General features: G+C 41.3%; 1 protein-coding gene across 1 annotated transcript; it reads left to right on the forward strand.

Annotated features, from left to right (window-relative positions):
* Positions 1-3489: 3489 nt before the first annotated feature.
* LOC109874747 (carbonic anhydrase 4-like) lies at positions 3490-20113 on the forward strand. The gene is made up of 8 exons (XM_020466762.2): positions 3490-3556; positions 3648-3674; positions 3859-4029; positions 5737-5885; positions 7675-7770; positions 7883-7961; positions 8130-8293; positions 19779-20113. The coding sequence occupies exons 1-8, from the start codon at positions 3490-3492 to the stop codon at positions 19983-19985; spliced, it is 960 nt and encodes a 319-aa protein (XP_020322351.1). The 3' UTR covers positions 19986-20113.
* Positions 20114-20389: the final 276 nt, after the last annotated feature.

Here is a 20389-nt window from a genome sequence, read left to right on the forward strand (position 1 = left end):
TTGGCTATTCCTTAGCCTCACCCTTGGTGAGTAAATTTATTCAGCATGTGCTGGAATGAAAATGCGAGAACAAACAATCAATAAAATGTCATAATGCATAAATCAAATGATCATGGACCCTCTCTTCACATTTCAATGCCACATTAAGATATTGACTCAGATACAGACCAAGCCCCTCTCAGGTAATACCTCCCATCCTTTCTAAGTGTTATTGTCGTACTGTTGTCTATACTGACAGGGGTGTTGTCATTTGAGTTGGAGACAACATGTAACTTCGTAAAGAACTTGGGTTGATACATCTGAACATTAGCGGCTTACTTGCTAAAGTGAAATACATCAAGATCTGGGCTATGCAGACAAAACCACACATTCTTCTATTGACTGAAACTTGGATCTCAGGGGACATTCTGGAATCATATCAATATTGAGGGTTATAATGTGTTCAGAGCTGACAGACAGGGTAGAAGTGGTGGAGTGGCCATTCTTATTCACAATGTTTTATCTGTCACTTTACTGAAATTCATTTCCCTTACCAATATCTTGGCTATATTATGTAACAGCAACACTTAGAAGTGACAGACAGACAGACAGACAGACAGACAGACAGACAGACAGACAGACAGACAGACAGACAGACAGACAGACAGACAGACAGACAGACAGACAGACAGACAGACAGACAGACAGACAGACAGACAGACAGACAGACAGACAGACAGACAGACAGACAGACAGACAGACAGACAGACAGACAGACAGACAGACAGACAGACAGACAGACAGACAGACAGACAGACAGACAGACAGACAGACAGACAGACAGACAGACAGACAGACAGACAGACAGACAGACAGACAGACAGCGGCCCAGTTATAGTGGTGAGTTGTATCTCCAGTGGTGTTTTTACACGTTGTATTAGTCTTAAACATGAGAAGGTTGAAAAGAGGACTATGTTTCACTGGTCACTGGTAAAATGTCTATACAACTATAGTTGTTAATGTTATGCGTCATTAGCATTACTTCATGTGTGTGTGTAAGTAACAGGGGGCCTTCAATTACTTTTTTGTGATGATAAATTAGAGCAGATGGTGCTAACAAACTATAGCCTTCCTGTAATTCTGTTTCAATCCAAGCTAAATCTGTCTAGTGACGTGTGCTGTTGAGTTTTGGCCACATAATAATTTTTGGGGGGGACTACACAGCTAATCCTCATAAAATCTCATAAGAAATTACTAATGTGGTGTTTTTGATGTAACAGTAACGTTATACTATGCTACTATGCTATTATATTGGGTTATGTTATATAGAACACTAATTCATCTTTATCTGATCTTCTAAGACAATTGATTCAGCATTGATCTAACTTTACTAAAAGAGCACCATTGTGAGAAGTGGCTGAGTGTCTATAAGCTCCAGCACTACACCCCTACTCCCACGGCACCAAACCAACTAATTGAAGCGCATGTAGCCTACTCTTTTACCTCACGTAAAATTTGGTCATGCAGAAACAAAAGACCACGTGTGGCTGTTTTAGGAAAATCTTGGAATATTTTGCTAAGGAAACATTTCAGGTTGGTCTTTGGGAATGTAAAGCAGTTAGGAAGGGGAATACTTGGCTGAAATGCCAGGGCTGAACTTGTCCCAGTCCGCCACTAAATATAGCCTAATATGTAATTAGATTGGCTTTTATAACACATAGGTATAGCCATCTACATGACATTTATACAATGCTTTATATTAAACAGAAGTCATCATGTATTACAATAAAACATTAAAAGAATGTCCAAATGCTTAAAAAATCCTAGTTCATCTGTTAAATTAGAAATTGGGGGCTGTCTGTGTATTTTAATTGTTTAATCAATGTTAAATCTATTTGCTTCGCTTCTAAATCTTAGTGTTTCTTCACCCAGTGAGGCAACGAGGGGTTTTGAACTGTAGCGGAGAGGAAGAGTTGTGTATCTGCCCTCTCATTGGTTAGAATCTTTGAGGACACGTAGTTCCATTGTTAGAGCGGTCAATCGACATGTCCATATAATACAGTGGTTCACAAACTTTTTATGGTCCCGTACCCCTTCAAACATTCAACCTCCGGCTGCGTATGAGGGTCAGCACGAGGGTCAGCACGAGGGTCAGCACTCTCTCAAATGTTGTTTTTTTGCAATCATTATAAGCCTGCCACACACACACTATACGATACATTTATAAACATAAGAATGAGTGTGAGTTTTTGTCACAACCCGGCTCGTGGGAAGTGACAAAGAGCTCTTATAGGACCAGGACACAAATTATATAATAATAATAAAACACTTTTCTCTTTATTTAGCCATCTTACATATACAACTGAATTTGCTCATGGAAAATTGTGAAAAACTCACCACAGGTTAATGAGAAGGGTGTGCTTGAATGGATGCAAATAACTCTGCAATGTTGGGTTGTATTGGAGAGAGTCTCAGGCTTGAATCATTTTCCACACACAGTCTGTGCCTTTATTTAGTTTTCATGCGAGTGAGGGCTGAGAATCCACTCTCACATAGGTAGGAGGTTGCAAAGGGCATCAGTGTCTTAACAGCGCAATTTGCCAACGCAGGATACGCGTTGGGCCAGTAACCGAAAGGTTGCAAGTTCAAACCCCCGAGCTGACAAGGTACAAATCTGTCGTTCTGCCCCTGAACAGGCAGTTAACCCACTGTTCCTAGGCCGTCATTGAAAATAAGAATTTGTTCTTAACTGACTTGCCTAGTTAAATAAAGGTAAAAAGATAGTGTTGTACTTGTTTCCTCCAGGATCTTCATGTTGTTCTGCGATTGATTTGCTCTTTTCGCACCAAAGTACGTTCATCTCTAGGAGACAGAACGCGTCTCCTTACTGAACAGTATGATGTAACTGGGTAATTGCACTGTAATAAGGACCTCTTAAATGAAGCATTACTGTTGAATGCACTGACTGTAAGTCGGTCTCATTAAGAGAGTCTGCTAAATGCCCAAAATGTAAATGTAAGATAAACACTTGCAAAGTACACTGCGTATTATACTAATGAGCTCCACCCCCGAACAAGACCAAATTTGGTTGACCAAATCTGAACCAATCATAAATGTCTGTTTTTAAAGAGTTAGCACAGTACATGGCAGTACAGTAGAGCATAGTTGAGTAGAGTCCAAAGTTGCCAAGGATGTTAAAAGGTGGTTGAAATTGGATCAGTCCACCCTGGACTTGATTTCAACATCCACAGATGGCCATGATTTTAGCATCCATAATGTCCGCAACGTCCACAAACATAGACGTCTATGTTTGCGTCAAATCAAGGCTGGTCCGGACGGGACCAAATCTGAACCAATCACAGATGTCTATGTTTTTGGACGTTGTGGATATTGTGGACATTGAAATCAAGGCTGGTCCATAATGGATCAAAACTGTGCGTCCGTGGATATTGAAATAAAAGTCAAATGGATGTCCAGCTTAATTTATAATTGCCTTTTCCTTGCTTTCAGATGAATGGACTTGTGGTTATCAATGCAGCTCTATTTGTCCTCACTGCAATCAGTGCTGCAGGCGGTTGTAAGTGATTATTATATTATTTTGTTGCCCTGTGACTGTCTTCTACTATTATTTTTGTGACACTTTGCAAAACTTTTTCCCTTTTTATCAGCGTGGTGTTACCATGATCCTAGCTGTGGTAAGTATTTGTTTTACCCACTGGTTACAGTGTTTTTATTCACAAATTTTACATGAAGCATTTGCTTTGAAATTATTGTGATGGTGGTGGATAACAGACTATAGAATTAATGTGTTAGCATATAATGTGACCCTTATTAACATACGATACATTGACACCATGGTATGATTGATTATATGTTAAGATGACACCACTTGGTCCACCATTGCCTCAGAACATTGCAATGGATCGCGACAGTCTCCCATCAACATCGTCTCTGCATCAGCAGTGGGCGATGAAACCCTGACTGCCTTCACCTTCACCAAATACGGAGACAATTATACAATGAACAAGATCAAGAACACTGGCAAAACTGGTGAGGAGAATGGATGGATGCCTTGCCTCTCAATCGATAGACTGAAAGTCCCCACTTGAGGAAAATTCCTGGTTTGGTACAAATAGTGCATTCGGGAATATATTCAGACCCCTTGACTTTTTCTAAATTTTCTTACATTACAGCCTTAATTCTAAAATTGATTAAATCGTTTTTTACTCTTATCAATCTACACAATATCCCATAATAAACAGACATTTTTGCAAATGTATAAAAAAAACAATAGGGAAATATCACATTTACATAAGTATTCAGACCATTTACTCAGTACTTTCTTGACACACCTTTGGCAGCGATTACAGTCTCAGGTCTTCTTGGGTATGACGCTACAAGTTTGGCACACCTGTATTTGTGGAGTTCCTCCCATTCTTCTCTGCAGTTACTCTCAAGCTCTGTCAGGTTGGATGGGGGTGCGATGGGGGTGCGATATTAGATCGGGTCAAGTCTAGGCTCTGGCTGTGCCACTCAAGGACATTCAGAGACTTGTCTACTCCTGCGTTGTCTTGACTGTGTGCTTAGGGTCGTTGTCCTGTTGGAAGGTGAACCATAGCCCCCAGTCTAAGATCCTGATAACTCTCACAGGTTTTCATCAAGGATCTCTCTGTACTTTGCTCCATTAATCTTTCCCACAATCCTGACTATTCTCCCGGTCCCTACCGCATCCCAAAGCATGATGCGGCCACCACCATGTTTCACCATAGGGATGGTGTCAGGTTTCCTCCAGTTGTGACGCTTGGCATTCAGGCCAAAGAGTTCAATCTTGGGTTCATTAGTCCATAGAATCATATTTCGCATTGTCTGACTGTCTTTAGGTGCCTTTTGGGCTGCCATGTGCCTTTTACTGAGGAGTGGCTTCCGTTTGGCCACTCCAACATAAAGGCCTGATTGGTGGAGTGCATCAGAGATGGTTGTCCTTCTGGAAGGTTCTCCCATTTCCACCAAATAACTCTGGAGCTCTGTCAGAGTGACCATCAGATTCTTGGTCACCTCCCTGACCTAGGCCCTTTTCCCCTGATTGCCCAGTTTGGCTGGGCACCCAGCTCTAGGAAGAATCTTGGTGGTTCCAAACTTCTTCCTTTTAAGAACGATGGAGGCCACAGTGTTCTTCGGGACCTTCACTGCTATAGACATTTTTTGGTACCCTTCCTCAGATCTGTGCCTCGACACAATCCTGTCCCGGAGCTCTATGACAATTTCCTTCGACCTCATGGCTTGGTTTGTCAACTGTGCACTGTCAACATGCACTGTCAACTGTGGCACCTTATATAGACAGGTGTGTGCCTTTCCACATCATGTCCAATCAATTGAAATTACCACAGGTGTACACCATTCAATTTGTAGAAACATCTCAATGATGCTCAATGGAAACAGGATGCACCTGAGCTCAATTTCGAGTCTCATATCAAAGGGTCTGAATACGTATGTAAATAGGGTATTTCAGTTTTAAATTTTTAATACATTTGCAAAATTCAAAAAAGCGGTTTTCACTTTGTCATTATGGGTAGTGTGTGTAGCTTGACGAGGACTTTTTAAAAATGTATTATCTTTTAGAATAAGGCTGTAACTAACTAAATGTGGAAAAAGTCAAGGGATCTGAAAACTTTCCAAATGCACTGTACGTACCAAACATGGAATTTGTTCGAAATTGAACTAATTCCTCTCGTTTTGTTGGTGTTTTCTTTCTTTCAGTCAAAGTCAAGCTGACGAGTGGAGTCCAGATTGCAGGCGGGGCCCTGTCTGAGGCCTATGACAGCCTGCACTTTCACCTCCACTGGGGGAATGGTACCTCAGTACTTGGGTCGGAGCACACAGTGGATGGAACCCGCTACCCCATGGAGGTATTTGGAAGGTTCAACACGACATTGCTGCGTTCTGATTCTCTACCTTTCTCCAGAAGTGTCCCCTTATTCACCCCCCCCCCCCACTTCTCATACAGATGGTGCCATTTAAGATGAGGGAGGACGATAAAAAAAAAATCTGAGCATGGCCTTATTTCTATTATAGCATATTGGATGACCGTCATTTATATTCCATTCACCAAGCTCAATGTAACACAATAGGTTTAGGCTACTACATGATACTCAATTGTTCCCTATACACATCATGAGGTTGCTACAATCTAGCCTATGAATAAAGTGTTTACAACGTACAGTAGGTGCACAGGTTGAGAGCAAATGTTGAGATGTGACACATTCAATACTGCCTTGCACACTCTTGCCTGCATATAGCTGATCTAGGGTGTAATCCTTAGTCCAAAAGTTGCAAACGAGAGTTTCTATTGGACAAATTCAGGTATTTTTAGCCCTGTTTCATTCTGTTTGCTTCTGTTTAAGACACATCAGCTGTCTGTAACCAGGCGATAAAACCTTTCCAAGAAAAACCTTAATATCAAAGCCGCTAAACCACTACACACAGCCTACATCGTTGTCATCATTTTAGCTAATGTCATAGTCAGCATAGCTACTAGAACTAAAGCATTAGTAAACCTGCTGCAATCATGCAATCATGCAGTACAGTGTACAGTCAGAAAGCAGTTTAGCAGTTACAATAAATTAATAAAACCAAAAGCTTACCTTGACTTGGACGAGTTCCAGTGTTGGATAGCCATAGCCAGATAGCTAACATTACATCCCTCTCTGTTTGAGTAGATTTAACGAGCTAGCTGCATTTGCTAGCTAAGTAAGTGAAAGTGAATGTGAACATTTTTTTTTAAATAGCTAGCTTGCTCGCTCTCTCTTTCTTCTCCTTCATTTTTGAAGAAATGTATTTTTTCAAAGCTGTTCAACTATTGTCTTTCTCTCTCTTTGAGTAAACTACTCCCCACATGTTATGCACTGCAGCTTTAGCTAGATGTAGCATATGCTTTCAGTATGAGATTAATTCTCTGATCCATTTATTGGGTGGACATCATGTCAGAGCAAGAGCTCTGATAGGTTGGAGGACATCATCCAGGAGTTGTCATAATTACTGTGTATGTCTATAGAAGGAGGTGAGAACCGGAGGAGGAGGAAAACTAGCTGTCCTTTGGCTACACCATGGTACTACCATAAAGAGTGCTGTTGAGGCTAATGTAGACCTGCATTGACAAACTGTGTGTTTTAATCAATTATTTGGTGATGTGAATATACTGTATTGAGTATAGTTTTATCTAAAAAGGATACATTTTAAAATCTTTCACTCTTTTTATTTTCATGAAATTCACTGAGGAAGATGGTCTTCCCCTTCCATCTCTGAGGAGGCTCCACTGATTTACATATAGCATACTGCCATGGATCAATGTCAAGTTATTTGTTTAGGCTTAGTACAGTCTGAATTACCCCCCCCCCCCCCCCCCCCCCCCCCCCCCCACGCAACTTGGTTTACTAGAAAACTGACTAATGGGTAAATGTAACCACTCTCAGATTTTCATAGATAGTGCAATAGTCTGACAGTTGACCTGAACTTATGAGGCATTTATAAGTTCTATTCCTTAAGAATCAGGGGGCATATATATATCATTCATTTAAATTACCTTTAAACAGCTGTATATATAGCAGATTGTAATCTACCTTTTTAAATGTATCATTACAGTGTTTGAATTTCCCAATGGATTCAGATAACTTTTTACTGTTATGCTTCACATTTCAGTTGCACATAGTAAATGCCAAGTCTTCGCACAACGGTAACACGACCACGGCCGTTGCAGACAGCACGGGACTCGCTGCTCTTGGCTTCTTCATAGAGGTGAGCGGATCCTTCAACTTTCCTAGAAATGGCATCCATTTTTCCACAGTAGATTAGGCATTTCAATGTTTTATTGCTGTTTTTTGTTATTAAAGTAATGTTTTTGAAACAGCCCGTGCCGGGCAATGTGACTGGTTCACCAGCAGCCTGGAATATTCTGACATCCTACTTGGCCAACATCACACTAAAAGGTGAGAGGAGAGATTTGACTGGTTATGATTTGATCAAGAACTACTTCCTCAAAATAAAGTTTGGAAAAGGGATTTTTTCTTCTCTTTGAATTCAAAATGAGTAATTTTCTTGTTCAATTTCAGTAGCATATGATTTTATATACGTTTTTTCTTTCTCTCTTCCTCAAGATGATATTGTAAACATTACTCATGCTATTTCATTGGATGAGCTCCTGGAAGGGGTGGACCGTACCAAATACTACCGTTACAATGGATCACTGACTACTCCAAATTGCAACGAGGCTGTGGTTTGGACCGTGTTCAAGGACCCTATCAAAGTCAGCCAGGACTTGGTGAGTTTGTGAAACAATTTCACAATAAACTGAATAACATTTATACATCCTAGAATTGTTTAAAAAAAGAAAGAAAAAAAATATATATATACGGTGCCTTTGGAAAGTATTCAGACCCCTTGACTTTTTCCACATTTTGTTAAGTTATAGGCTTACATTTTGAAATAGTTTTTTCCTCTCATCAATCTACACAATACAAAAATATATATTTTTTTAATAATTAAAAAAACGGAAATATCACATTTACTCAGTACCTTGTTAAAGCACCATTGGCAGTGATTACAGCATCGAGTCTTCTTAGGCATGATGCTACAATCTCGTCACACCTGTATTTGGGGAGTTTCTCCCATTCTTCTCTGCAGATCCTCTCAAGCTCTTTCAGGTTGGATGGGGATCGTTGCTGCACAGCTATTTTCAGGTCTCTCCAGAGATGTTCGAGTCCGGGCTCTGGCTGGGCCGCTCAAGGACATTCAGAGACATGTCCCAAAGTATTTCCTGCATTCTCTTGGCTTTGTGCTTAGGGTTGTTGTCCTGTTGGAAGGTGAACCTTCACCCCATTCTGTGGTCCTGAGCGCTATGGAGCAGGTTATCATCAAGAATCTCTCTGTACATTGCTTCGTTCATCTTTGTCTCAAACCTGACTATATATCAGTCCCTGCCGCTGAAAAACATCCACACACCATGATGCTGCCACCATCATGCTTCACCTTAGGGGTGGTGCCAGGTTTCCTCCAGACGTGACACTTGGCATTCAGGCCAAAGTCTTTAGGTGCCTTGTGGCAAACTCCAAGCAGGCTGTCATGTGCCTTTTACTGGGGATTGGCTTCGATCTGACCACTTCACCATAAAGGCCTGATTGGTGGAGTGCTGCAGAGATGGTTATCCTTCTGGAAGTTTCTGTGTTCTTGGGGACCGTCAATATTGCAGAAATGTTTTGGTACCCTGCCCCAGATCTGTGCCTCAACACAATCCTATGCCAGAGCTCTACAGACAATTCCTTCGACCTCATGGCTTGGCTTTGCTCTGACATGCATTGTCAACTCTGGGACCTAATATAGACAGGTGTGTGCCTTTCCAAATCACTCCAATCAAGTTGTAGGAACATCTCGAGGATTATGTTTTTAAGGCTGTTAACGTAACAAAATGTGGAAAAAGTCAAGGGGTCTGAATACTTTCTGAAGGAACTGTGTATACATATACTGTATATAGACACTATATATAAAAAAGTATTTGGACACCCCTTCGGCTACTTCAGCCATACCCGTTGCTGACAGGTGTATAAAATCCAGCACACACAGCCATGCAATCTCCAAAAACAAACATTGGCAGTAGAAGGGCCTTACTGAAGAGCTCAGTGACTTTTAAAGTGGCACTGTCATAGGATGCCACCTTTCCAACACGTCAGTTCGTCAATTTTCCTCCCTGCTAGAGATGCCCGGTCAACTGTGAGTGCAATTATTGTGAAGTGGAAATGTCTAGGAGCAACAATGGCTCAGCCACCCAAGGTCACAGAACAGGACTGCCGAGCGCTGCAGCGAGTAGCACGTAAAAATCATCTGGTTGTAACACTCACTACCGAGTTTCAAACTGTCTCTGAAAGCAACGTCAGCACAATAACTTTTCATCTGGAGCTTCATAAAATGGGTTTCCATTCGAGCAGCCACACACAAACCTAAGATCACCATGCGCAATGCCAAGCGTCGGCTGTAGTGGTGTAAAGCTTTCCGCCATTGGACTCTTGAGCAGTGTAAAAGTGTTCTCCAGAGTCATGAATCATGGTTCACCACCTGTCATTCCGATAGACTAATCTAGGTTTGGCGATGCCAGGAGAACGCTACTTTCCCCAATGCATTGTACTAAATGTAAAGTTTGGTGATGGAGGAATATCAAATCAAAATCAAATCAAATTTATTTATATAGCCCTTCGTACATCAGCTGATATCCCAAAGTGCTGTACAGAAACCCAGCCTAAGACCTCAAACAGTAAGCAATGCAGGTGTAGAAGCAAGGTGGAAAAAAACTCCCTAGAAAGGCCAAAACCTAGGAAGAAACCTAGAGAGGAACCAGGCTATGTGGGGTGGCCAGTCCTCTTCTGGCTGTGCCGGGTGGAGATTATAACAGAACATGGCCAAGATGTTCAAATGTTCATAAATGACCAGCATGGTCAAATAATAATAATCACAGGCAGAACAGTTGAAACTGGAGCAGCAGCACGGCCAGGTGGACTGGGGACAGCAAGGAGTCATCATGCCAGATAGTCCTGAGGCATGGTCCTAGGGCTCAGGTCCTCCAAGAGAGAATTAGAGAGAGCATACTTAAATTCACACAGGACACCGGATAGGACAGGAGAAGTACTCCAGATATAACAAACTGACCCTAGGCCGCGACACATAAACTACTGCAGCATAAATACTGGAGGCTGAGACAGGAGGGGTCAGGAGACAATGTGGCCCCATCCGATGATACCCCCGGACAGAGCCAAACAGGAAGGATATAGTGGTCTGGGGCTGTTTTTCATGGTAAGGGCTAGGCCCCTTAGTTCCAGTAAAGGGAAGTTTTAACGCTACTGGTCCTTTGTACTGTAAATCAGTTGGTAGAACATGGTTCTTGTAATATTAGGGTAGTGGGTTCATGTCCCTTGACCACTCATTTGTAATATGTATGCTTTCATGACTGTACAGTGCCTTGCAAAAGTGTTCACCCTCTTGCGTTTTTCCTATTTTCTTCCATTACAGCCTGTAATTTAAATGGATTTTTATTTGGATTTCATGTAATGGAAATGCACAAAATTGTCAAAATTGGTGAAGTGAAATGAAAAAAATTACCTTATTGCAATTTTTTTTACGGAAAAGTGGTGCATGCATATGTATTCAGCCCCTTTGCTAAAAATCCCCTAAATAAGATCTGGTGCAACCAATTACCTTCAGAAGTCACATAATTAGTTAAATAAAGTCCACCTGTGTGTCACATGATCTGTCACATGATCTCAGTATATATACACCTGTTCTGAAAGGCTCCAGAAACTGCAACACAACCAAGCAATGGGCACCACCAAGCAAGCGGCACTATGAAGACCATGGAGCTCTCCAAAAAGGTCAGGGACAAAGTTGTGGAGTGTGGAGGAAGAATCAGAATTAGCTGTGTAACAGAAAATGAAGATGTCTTATCTGCATAATATGCTTATGTGATATACTTGTTATTAGAATGTATCCCTTCGGAATCTGGTGTTGGCAGTTGCATGTCTTCCCTCAGCTGGGGCTCAGTCACCTGGGGCCCAGAGAGGGGAGGGGTCAGACTTGTCTTTCACATGTCACTGGTGTTATGCAGAGTATTAAAGGGAAGAGGACAGGAGGGAACATTGTCTTCATATGTGAATGTGTCTACCTATTTGTAAACCATGTGAAGGGATGGCGTGATTAATGGGGAACCAATTACTTGTCTCCACAATGTCTGTGCGCCAGTCACTCCCTCCTTTGGCATTGGGGATGTGTGTGGTAGTGTCTGGAATCATTGTCTGTCATCTCTGTTGCACTTATCCTGGGATAGTGTATGACCTAGAGGCTCACTACCCTCAGTGAGCTCGTCCAGGAGTGGGGTCAAGAAGTAGTTTTACTTGAGATGGGAGTATCTGGAGTTGACAATTGATTTATGCCATTGGATGAGTTGGTATTTTTGTGCAAAGAAGTACCAGGAACGAGTTTGGAACCTCGTCTTAGAGGCCAAACTGAATGATAATTTAATGCGAATGCTATCTGGCTACGGGATACTCAATTCTAATTTAAAACGTCTTACCTTGTGACCTGTTCAAAACATCTGTGGTTTGTTATGTTGACTAGGGGGTGGATCTTGGCTATGATAGACCTTTGTACTTTTGTCTCGCCTCTCTCAACGAATCATCAAAGAGACGGTGTTTCGTTGACAAGCCATTGCTATTGCAAAGCTCTCACTATTAAAGATTTAGTTTAAGGGTAACTCTGGCTTGTGTGATAAGTTTGTCTCTCCTCATTTGATAGTAAAGAAATTAACCACCACAGGAGAAGTACAGATCATGGTTGGGCTTTAAAAAAATATCTGAAACTTTGAACATCCCACAGAGCACCATTAAATCCGTTATTACATTTTTTAAAGAATATAGCATCACAGCAAACCTGCCAAGAGAGGGCCACCCACAAACTCCCGGACCAGGCAAGGAGGGCATTATTAATCAGAGAGGCAACAAAGAGACCAACGATAACCCTGAAGGAGCTGCAAAGCTCCATAGCGGAGATTGGAGTATCTGTCCATTGGATCACTTTAAGCCATACACTCCACAGAGCTGGGCTTTACAGAAGAGTGGCCAGAAAAAAGCCATTGCTTCAAGAAAAAAATAAGCAAACACGTTTGGTGTTCACCAAAAGGCATGTGGGAGACTCCCCAAACATATGGAAGAAGGTACTCCCGTCAGATGAGACTAAAATGTAGCTTTTTGGCAGTCAAGGAACACATTATTTCTGACGCAAACCCAACTCCTCATCACCCCGAGAACACATCCCCACAGTGAAGCATGGTGCCGGCAGCATCATGTTGTGGGGATGTTAATCATCGGCAGGATCCGGGAAACTAGTCAGAATTGAAGGAATGATGGATGGCTCTAAATACAGGGAAATTCTTGCGGGAACCTGTTTCAGTCTTCCAGAAATTTTAGACTGGAATGGAGATTCACCTTCCAGCAGAACAATGACCCTAAGCATACTGCTAAAGCAACACTCGAGTTGTTTATGGGGAAACATTTAAATGTCTTGTTAGGGCCTAGTCAAATCCCAGACCTCAATCCAATTGAGAATCTGTGGTATGACTTAAAGATTGCTGTACACCTGCGGAACACATCCAACTAGACGGATCTGGAGCACTTTTGCCTTGAAGAATGGGCAAAAATCCCAGTGGCTAGATGTGCCAAGCTTATAGAGACATACCCCAAGAGACTTGCAGCTGTATTTGCTGCAAAGGTGGCTCTGCAAAGTATTGACTTTGGGGGGGGTGAGTAGTTATGCATACTCAAGTATAATTTTTTTGGTCTTATTTCTTGTTTGTTTCACAATAAAATATATTTTGCATCTTCAAAGGTGTAGGCATTTTGTGTAAATCAAATGATACAACAAAATAGGAAAAATGCCAAGAGGGGTGAATACTTTCGCAAGCCACTGTAAGTCACTTTGGATAAAAGCATCTGCTAAATGGCATATACTATTATACAGTATATTACAATGACATTCTAGACAATTCTGTGCTTCCAACTTTGTGACAACAGTTTGGGAAGGTAATGTTAAGCCATGAGTCAACCTAGAAGGTCTATTTGTCATGTATGATGAGGGAGAAGTGGGTATTTTTTTAACAATAAAAAAAAACGTCCAAAATGACCAGGGGCGCCCCCAATTGGATGGGCACAGGTGGGGGGTGCTTCCTACCCAGCCGTGGACCCCTTGCACCCTCCTAAAGGCATTCAAAACTGTTTCAAAATTTGCTCCTGGTAGCCCGTTCCATTCACCAGGCTCACGGCTGTCCATTTGCAATATGTTTCAATGGGCATTACCATCACGAATTTGACATGCTCAGAAATGCAAAATTGACTGGCCCGATGAACTCGGGATGGCCTGGGCAGTGATAGTGGTTCCTCTCCATCGCTCGTTGTGTTGATTTCATCATGTCCCTTTGGTGATGTTTTGTCACTGTTTAAACTTAATGCAAATGTACAAAAGTCAGCCAGTAAGTCAGCGTCCATCAGTCAATAAGATATAATTCTGACACCAAACCCACTTTGTCCAACCTGGTTAGAAGCCAACTATCACATATTTCAGGGCAAGCCCAAAATTCACAGTGCCTGCCTTCTGTGTAAACCATAATAAAACATAACACACATAGTTACATTTTAGCTGAGAATCCAGTTCTGACATTATGTGTAGGCGTAGCTGTGGCGACCCCGAATCCCGAGTTTTGGCTCGATAGGTCATTTGGAGCCCGAGCAGACACCTTAATTGGTGCTGAAAATCCACTTTTTCCGGGCTTTGCTACGAGGGCCTTGAATGAGCTATCGGACAGAAATGTTAGGATCCGTCTCTATGGGCCGAGGCGGTTTCGATGCACCTAGTCTTGCGACTCTGGGACTTTTCTAAATGTTGTTATTTTCGCTATTGGTCAAAATTAATTGAAGATATTGCAAATGTACGAGGCTGTTTCTCCATCTGAGAACCTTCTAGAACCACATAATTCACCGTGCACTATCGACTTGAGCTCTAGAACAGGTTTCTAAAGTTTTAGAGCTCTAGGTCTGACGGTGCTTTGATAGTTCGAACGAAGGTAACCATTCCAGGCTCTGGGTGTCTGTAAGCCCCACACTGTGTCACTTCATCCTTGCTGTGTGTGTGTGTGTGTTTTTCTTGAACATCTGTTGGGAGAAATGACTGATTTACAGTTCATGAAGGTTTCCTAATCACACATATGAAGTTTAGGAAAGATCTGACATTTTTAACCCTTCGAAACAGCCCATATTACCCCAATTTAAGGCACTTCCAGTTGACACAGGAAGCTGAAAGTGGACACATCCTCCTTGGGGTAGGCTCTTACAGAATTTTGAATTTTAAGTCTTTACATTAAGAACTGACTGACTGAGGGTTGAATGAGTGTGTGTGATTTCAGAAAATCACAGAAAGCTCGTAGAGCTCCGAAACCCACCTTAACGGTTTCGTCTGAACACTCCGCTACTGGATCTGTAACTTTTTTGGTTAAACACATTACTTTGACCATCACCAATTGTACGGTTTCTCGTAAATTACAATAGATAAACGGCTGGTTCTTTTTTTCCTGACACTGTAGGTTCATGTACTTTGTCATGAATCAGTCAAACTAGCGATCTATTTTCGTTTTTGACCTTTAATCCCAGAAAAATAGCCTTAACTCAAAAAGTTATGTTTCTTGGCTAATAGCTCATTAGGCCAAACCTATGCTCACCATGTTTGTCTTCGAAGTCTTTTTGCCATCGTCTTCGAGAAATGGCCATGGTCATGATTGGTGATGTTTTGTACATTTGCAATAAGAAGTTATTCACCATCTGGTGGAATTTACTGGGACAGAGGAAAAATGACCCATTTGAAAATGTTATAAAATGGAAACCAAATGTCCAAGAGACTTGATTTGACGATTTCCAGGAAAATTTGACCCTGGGGCACGGCGAATTTTAAAAACATTCGCTGACGTCTAGCAAGGGACCGTACATTTGCAATATGGAGATCCTCATCAATCATACAGCAAATGTCATTTGCGTCCCTTATGTAGGGAAGGCCCTTTCATGTCAATGTCCCCATGCACAAAGTGAGGTCCATACAGGGATGGTTTTCCAAGATCGGTGTGGAAGAACTTGACTGGCCTGCACAGAGCCCTGACCTCAACCCCATCAAACTCCTTTGGGACGAATTGGAACCCTTTTTGCCAATCGCAGAGGTCAGACGTTTCTTGTAGATGGCCACCAGGTTGGCACACATCTCAGGAGGGATTTTGTCCCACTCATCTTTGCAGATCTTCTCCAATTCATTAAGGTTTCGACGCTGATGTTTGGCAACTCGAACCTTCAGCCCCCTCCACAGATTTTCTTTGGGATTAAGGTCTGGAGACTGGCTTGGCCACTCCAGAACCTTATTGTGCTTCTTCTTGAGCCACTCCTTTGTTGCCTTGGGCGTGTGTTTGGGGTCATTGTCATGCTGGAATACCCATCCACGACCCATTTTCAATGCCCTGGCTGAGGGAAGGAGGTTCTCACCCAAAATTTGACAGTACATGGGCCCCGTCCATCGTCCCTTTGATGCGGTGAAGTTGTCCTGTCCCCTTAGCAGAAAAAGACCCCCAAAGCATAATGTTTCCACCTCCATGCTTCACTGTGGGGATGGTGTTCTTGGGGTCATAGTCCAAACACGGTGAGTTGAGTTGATGCCAAAGAGCTCCATATTGGTCTCATCTGACCACAACACTTTCACCCAGTTGTCCTCTGAATCATTCAGATGTTCATTGGCCAACTTCAGACGGGCATGTATATGTGCTTTCTTGAGCAGGGGGACCTTGCAGGTGCTGCAGGATTTCAGTCCTTCACGGTGTAGTGTGTTACCAATTGTTTCTTGATGACTACGGTCCCAGCTGACTTAAGATCATTGACAAGATCCTCCTGTGTAGTTCTGGACTGATTCCACACCGTTCTCATGATCATTGGAACTCCACAAGGTGAGATCTTGCATGGAACCCCAGGCCGAGGGAGATCGACAGTTATTTTGTGTTTCTTCCATTTGCGAATAATCGCACCAACTGTTGTCCCCTTCTCATCAAGCTGCTTGGCAATGGTGTTGTAGCCCATTCCAGCCTTGTGTAGGTCTACAATCTTGTCCCTGACATCCTTGGGGAGCTCTTTGGTCTTGGCCATAGTGGAGAGTTTGAAATCTGATTGATTGCTTCTGTGGGCAGGTGTCTTTTATACAGGTAACAAACTGAGATTAGGAGCACTCCCTTTAAGAGTGTGCTCCTAATCTCAGCTCGTTACCTGTATAAAAGACACCTGGGAGCCAGAAATATTTCTGATTGAGAGGGGGTCAAATACTTATTTCCCTCATTAATATGCAAATCAATTTATAACATTTTTGACATGCGTTTTTCTGTTTTTTGTTGTTGTTATTCTGTCTGTCACTGTTCAAATAAACCTAACATTAAAATTATAGACTGATAATTTCTTTGTCAGTGGGCAAACGTACAAAATCAGCAGGGGATCAAATACTTTTTCCCCCTCACTGTGTGTGTATGTATGTGATTTATATATATATATATATATATATATATATATAAGTGAGTATGTTGGAGCCCATGTACTTATTATATAACTATATATATATATATTACACTACCTTTCAAAAGTTTGGGGTCACTGAGAAATGTCCATGTTTTTGAAAAAAAATCTAACATCAAATTGATCAGAAATAGAGTGTAGACATTGTTAATGTTGTAAATGACTATTGTAGCTGGAAATGGCTGATTTTGAATGGAATATCCACATAGGAGTACAAAGGCCCATTATCAGCAACCTTCACTCCTGTCATCCAATGGAACATTGTGTTAGCTAATCCAAGTTTATCATTTTAAAAGGCTAATTGATCATTAGAAAATTGAAAAATGGTTATGTTAGCACAGCTGAAAACTGTTGTTCTGATTGAAGAAGCAATAAAACTGTCCTTCTTTAGACTACTGGAGAATCTGGAGCATCAGCATTTGTGGGCTCGATTACAGGCTCAAATTGGCCAGAAACAAAGAACTTTCTTCTGAAACTCATCAATCTATTATTGTCTAAGAAATGAAGGCCATTCCATGTGAGAAATTGCCAAGAAACTGAAGATCTCGTACAATGCTGTGTACTACTCCCTTCACAGAACAGCGCAAACTGGCGCTAACCAGAATAGAAAGAGGAGTGGGAGGCCCCAGTGCACAACTGAGCAAGAGGACAAGTAGATTAGAGTGTCTTGTTTGAGAAACAGATGCCTCACAAGTCCTCAATTGGCAGCTTAATTAAATAGTACCTGAAAACACCGGTCTCCGGTAAACAGTGAAGAGGCGACTCTGTGATGCTGGCCTTCTAGGCAGAGTTGCAAAGAAAAAAACATATCTCCGACTGGCCAATAAAAGATTAAGATGGGCAAAAGAACACAGACACTGGACAGAGGAAGATTGGACAAAAAAAGTGTCATGGACAGACAAAGTTTGAGGTGTTCGGATCACGAAGAACATTTGGGAGACACAGAAAAAGTGAAAATATGCTGGAGGAGTGCTTGACGCTATCTGCCAAGCATGGTGAAGGCAATGTGATGGTCTGGGGGTGGTTTGGTGGTGGTAAAATGGGAGATTTGTACAGGGTAAAATGGATCTTGAAGAAGGAAGGCTATCACTCCATTTTGCAACGCCATGCCATACCCTATGGACGGTGCTTAAATGGAGCTAATTTCCTCAAACAACAAGACAATGAACCAAACCACAGCTCCAAACTATGCAATAGATTTTTAGGGAAGAAGCATTCTGTCTATAATGGTGTGGCCAGCACAGTCACCAGATCTCAACTGTATTGAGCTGTTGTGGGAGCAGCTTCACCCTATGGTACTTAAGAAGTGCCCAGGAAGCCAATCCAACTTGTGGGAGGTGCTTCAGGAAGCATCGGGTGAAATCTCTTCAGATTACCTCAACAAATTGACAACTGGAATGTCAAAGATCTACTTGGCTGTAATTGTTGTAAATGGAGGATTATTTTACGAAAGCAAAAAAAAATTCAATTATGAATCATTATTTATAACCTTGTCAATATCTTCACTATATTTCCAATTCATTTTACAACTCATTTCATGTATGTTTTCATGGGAAACAAGGACATTTCAAAATGACCCCAAACTGTTGAATGTTACATTTGGGCAGTCTTGATTTATTTTTTAAAGAACATACATGCAATGGTTCATTGGATCCGTTTAAAACTTTGCACATACACTGCTGCCGTCTAGTGGCAAAAATCAGAATTGCGCTGGGGTGGAATAATACATTATGGCCTTTCTCTTGCATTTCAAAGATGGTACAAAAACATTTACACAAAAAAGGTTTTTCTTTCTATTATCTTTTACCAGATAAAATGTGTTATATTCTCCTACATTAATTTTTACATTTCCACAAACTTCAAAGTGTTTCCTTTTTGAAATGGTATCAAGAATATGTATATCCTTGCTTCAGGTCCTGCGCTACAGGCAGTTTTCATTTTAGGCGAAAATTGAAAAAAATGGAAGATCCTTAAGAGGCAAACATTATGTTTTGTTGAAATTTGGAAAGTTTGCTGACCAATTTTTCTGCCGTGGAACAATATATCTGACATGTACTTTAGGTTGGATGGAAACCTGGTCTATGTGATTTACTTTATTAATTGGCTCTGCAAGAAGTCATGAACATACAGATCCTGTATCCTGATTTGAGCAAGTTTCGCACAGCAGGAAAATAGTCCTGCATCAACTGGAAGTATTAATTGTTATATGAATTATACATTTTGTATAAGGGTTGGTACATTTTCTTTAAGGAAAATCAACTCTGAAATGTTTAAGTGGAAATTAAACTTTATAAGCCTTTTAAAATATTGAAGACCATACAAGTTTGCATGTTTTACTCTGCAGGAAGGATCCTGCAACAACAGGATGATCAAATTAAGATATGGCCTCTGTACACGCATTTCAGAAATGTGTCTTGTTTTGATCCAATGCAATGATATGCATTAAAGTTGTTTTTGTGATCTATTTCTTAATTTGGAGAGCAATTTGCCTCAAAGTTTAGTTGATTTCACATTACTTTGCAGATCAACTGAAACTAGATGTTGAACTGACAGTGGGTAAACCATTGGGCCACCCTGATGTCATACTTACGTCTATGATCCAGTAATTAATTAACCTTTTCCACTCAGATTGATCTATTCAGCACATCATTGCACATTGACCACAACTCCACCTCTGACTTGATGACCAACGTCTTCAGAAACAAAAATCCTGTCAACGGCCGGGTGGTGACAACCCAGGGCAGCTCATCCACAGCCCTGCCACCGTCGGGAGCCTCCACAACGAACTCCTCTCTGGGCCTCATGACCCTGGCCTGGATGCTGCTGATGGTTTAGTGTCTGAGTAACGCCTTACCTGAAGTGCTTTGCCGTGTCTCCCTTAACCCTCAAGCTACCAATGTATTTTACATGCGCCAATTACCAACTTGGGTCAAATTTACCCAAAGGAGAAACTATTGGAAAAAGCAACAATCATAGAAAAATACAATCTTATTAAAACATCATTATTTAGACATGTAATTCATGTTGTCTGAAATAAATACTACTTATTTTAGCTAGATTTCCTAAAAGAAAATATAAAATGTTCCTTTATACGAAGTGCAGTTTTTTTCCAAAGTACAATCCATATTATTTCCATGGAAGTACAAGGCTAATTTAACATAATTGAATAAAAGTATAATTTAGTTTTCAGAATGTAAGTAAATATTAATGTTTTCATATTTATCTGGTAAAAACAACTG

This window comes from Oncorhynchus kisutch, linkage group LG30, assembly GCF_002021735.2.
Source record: "Oncorhynchus kisutch isolate 150728-3 linkage group LG30, Okis_V2, whole genome shotgun sequence".
NCBI lineage: Eukaryota > Metazoa > Chordata > Actinopteri > Salmoniformes > Salmonidae > Oncorhynchus > Oncorhynchus kisutch.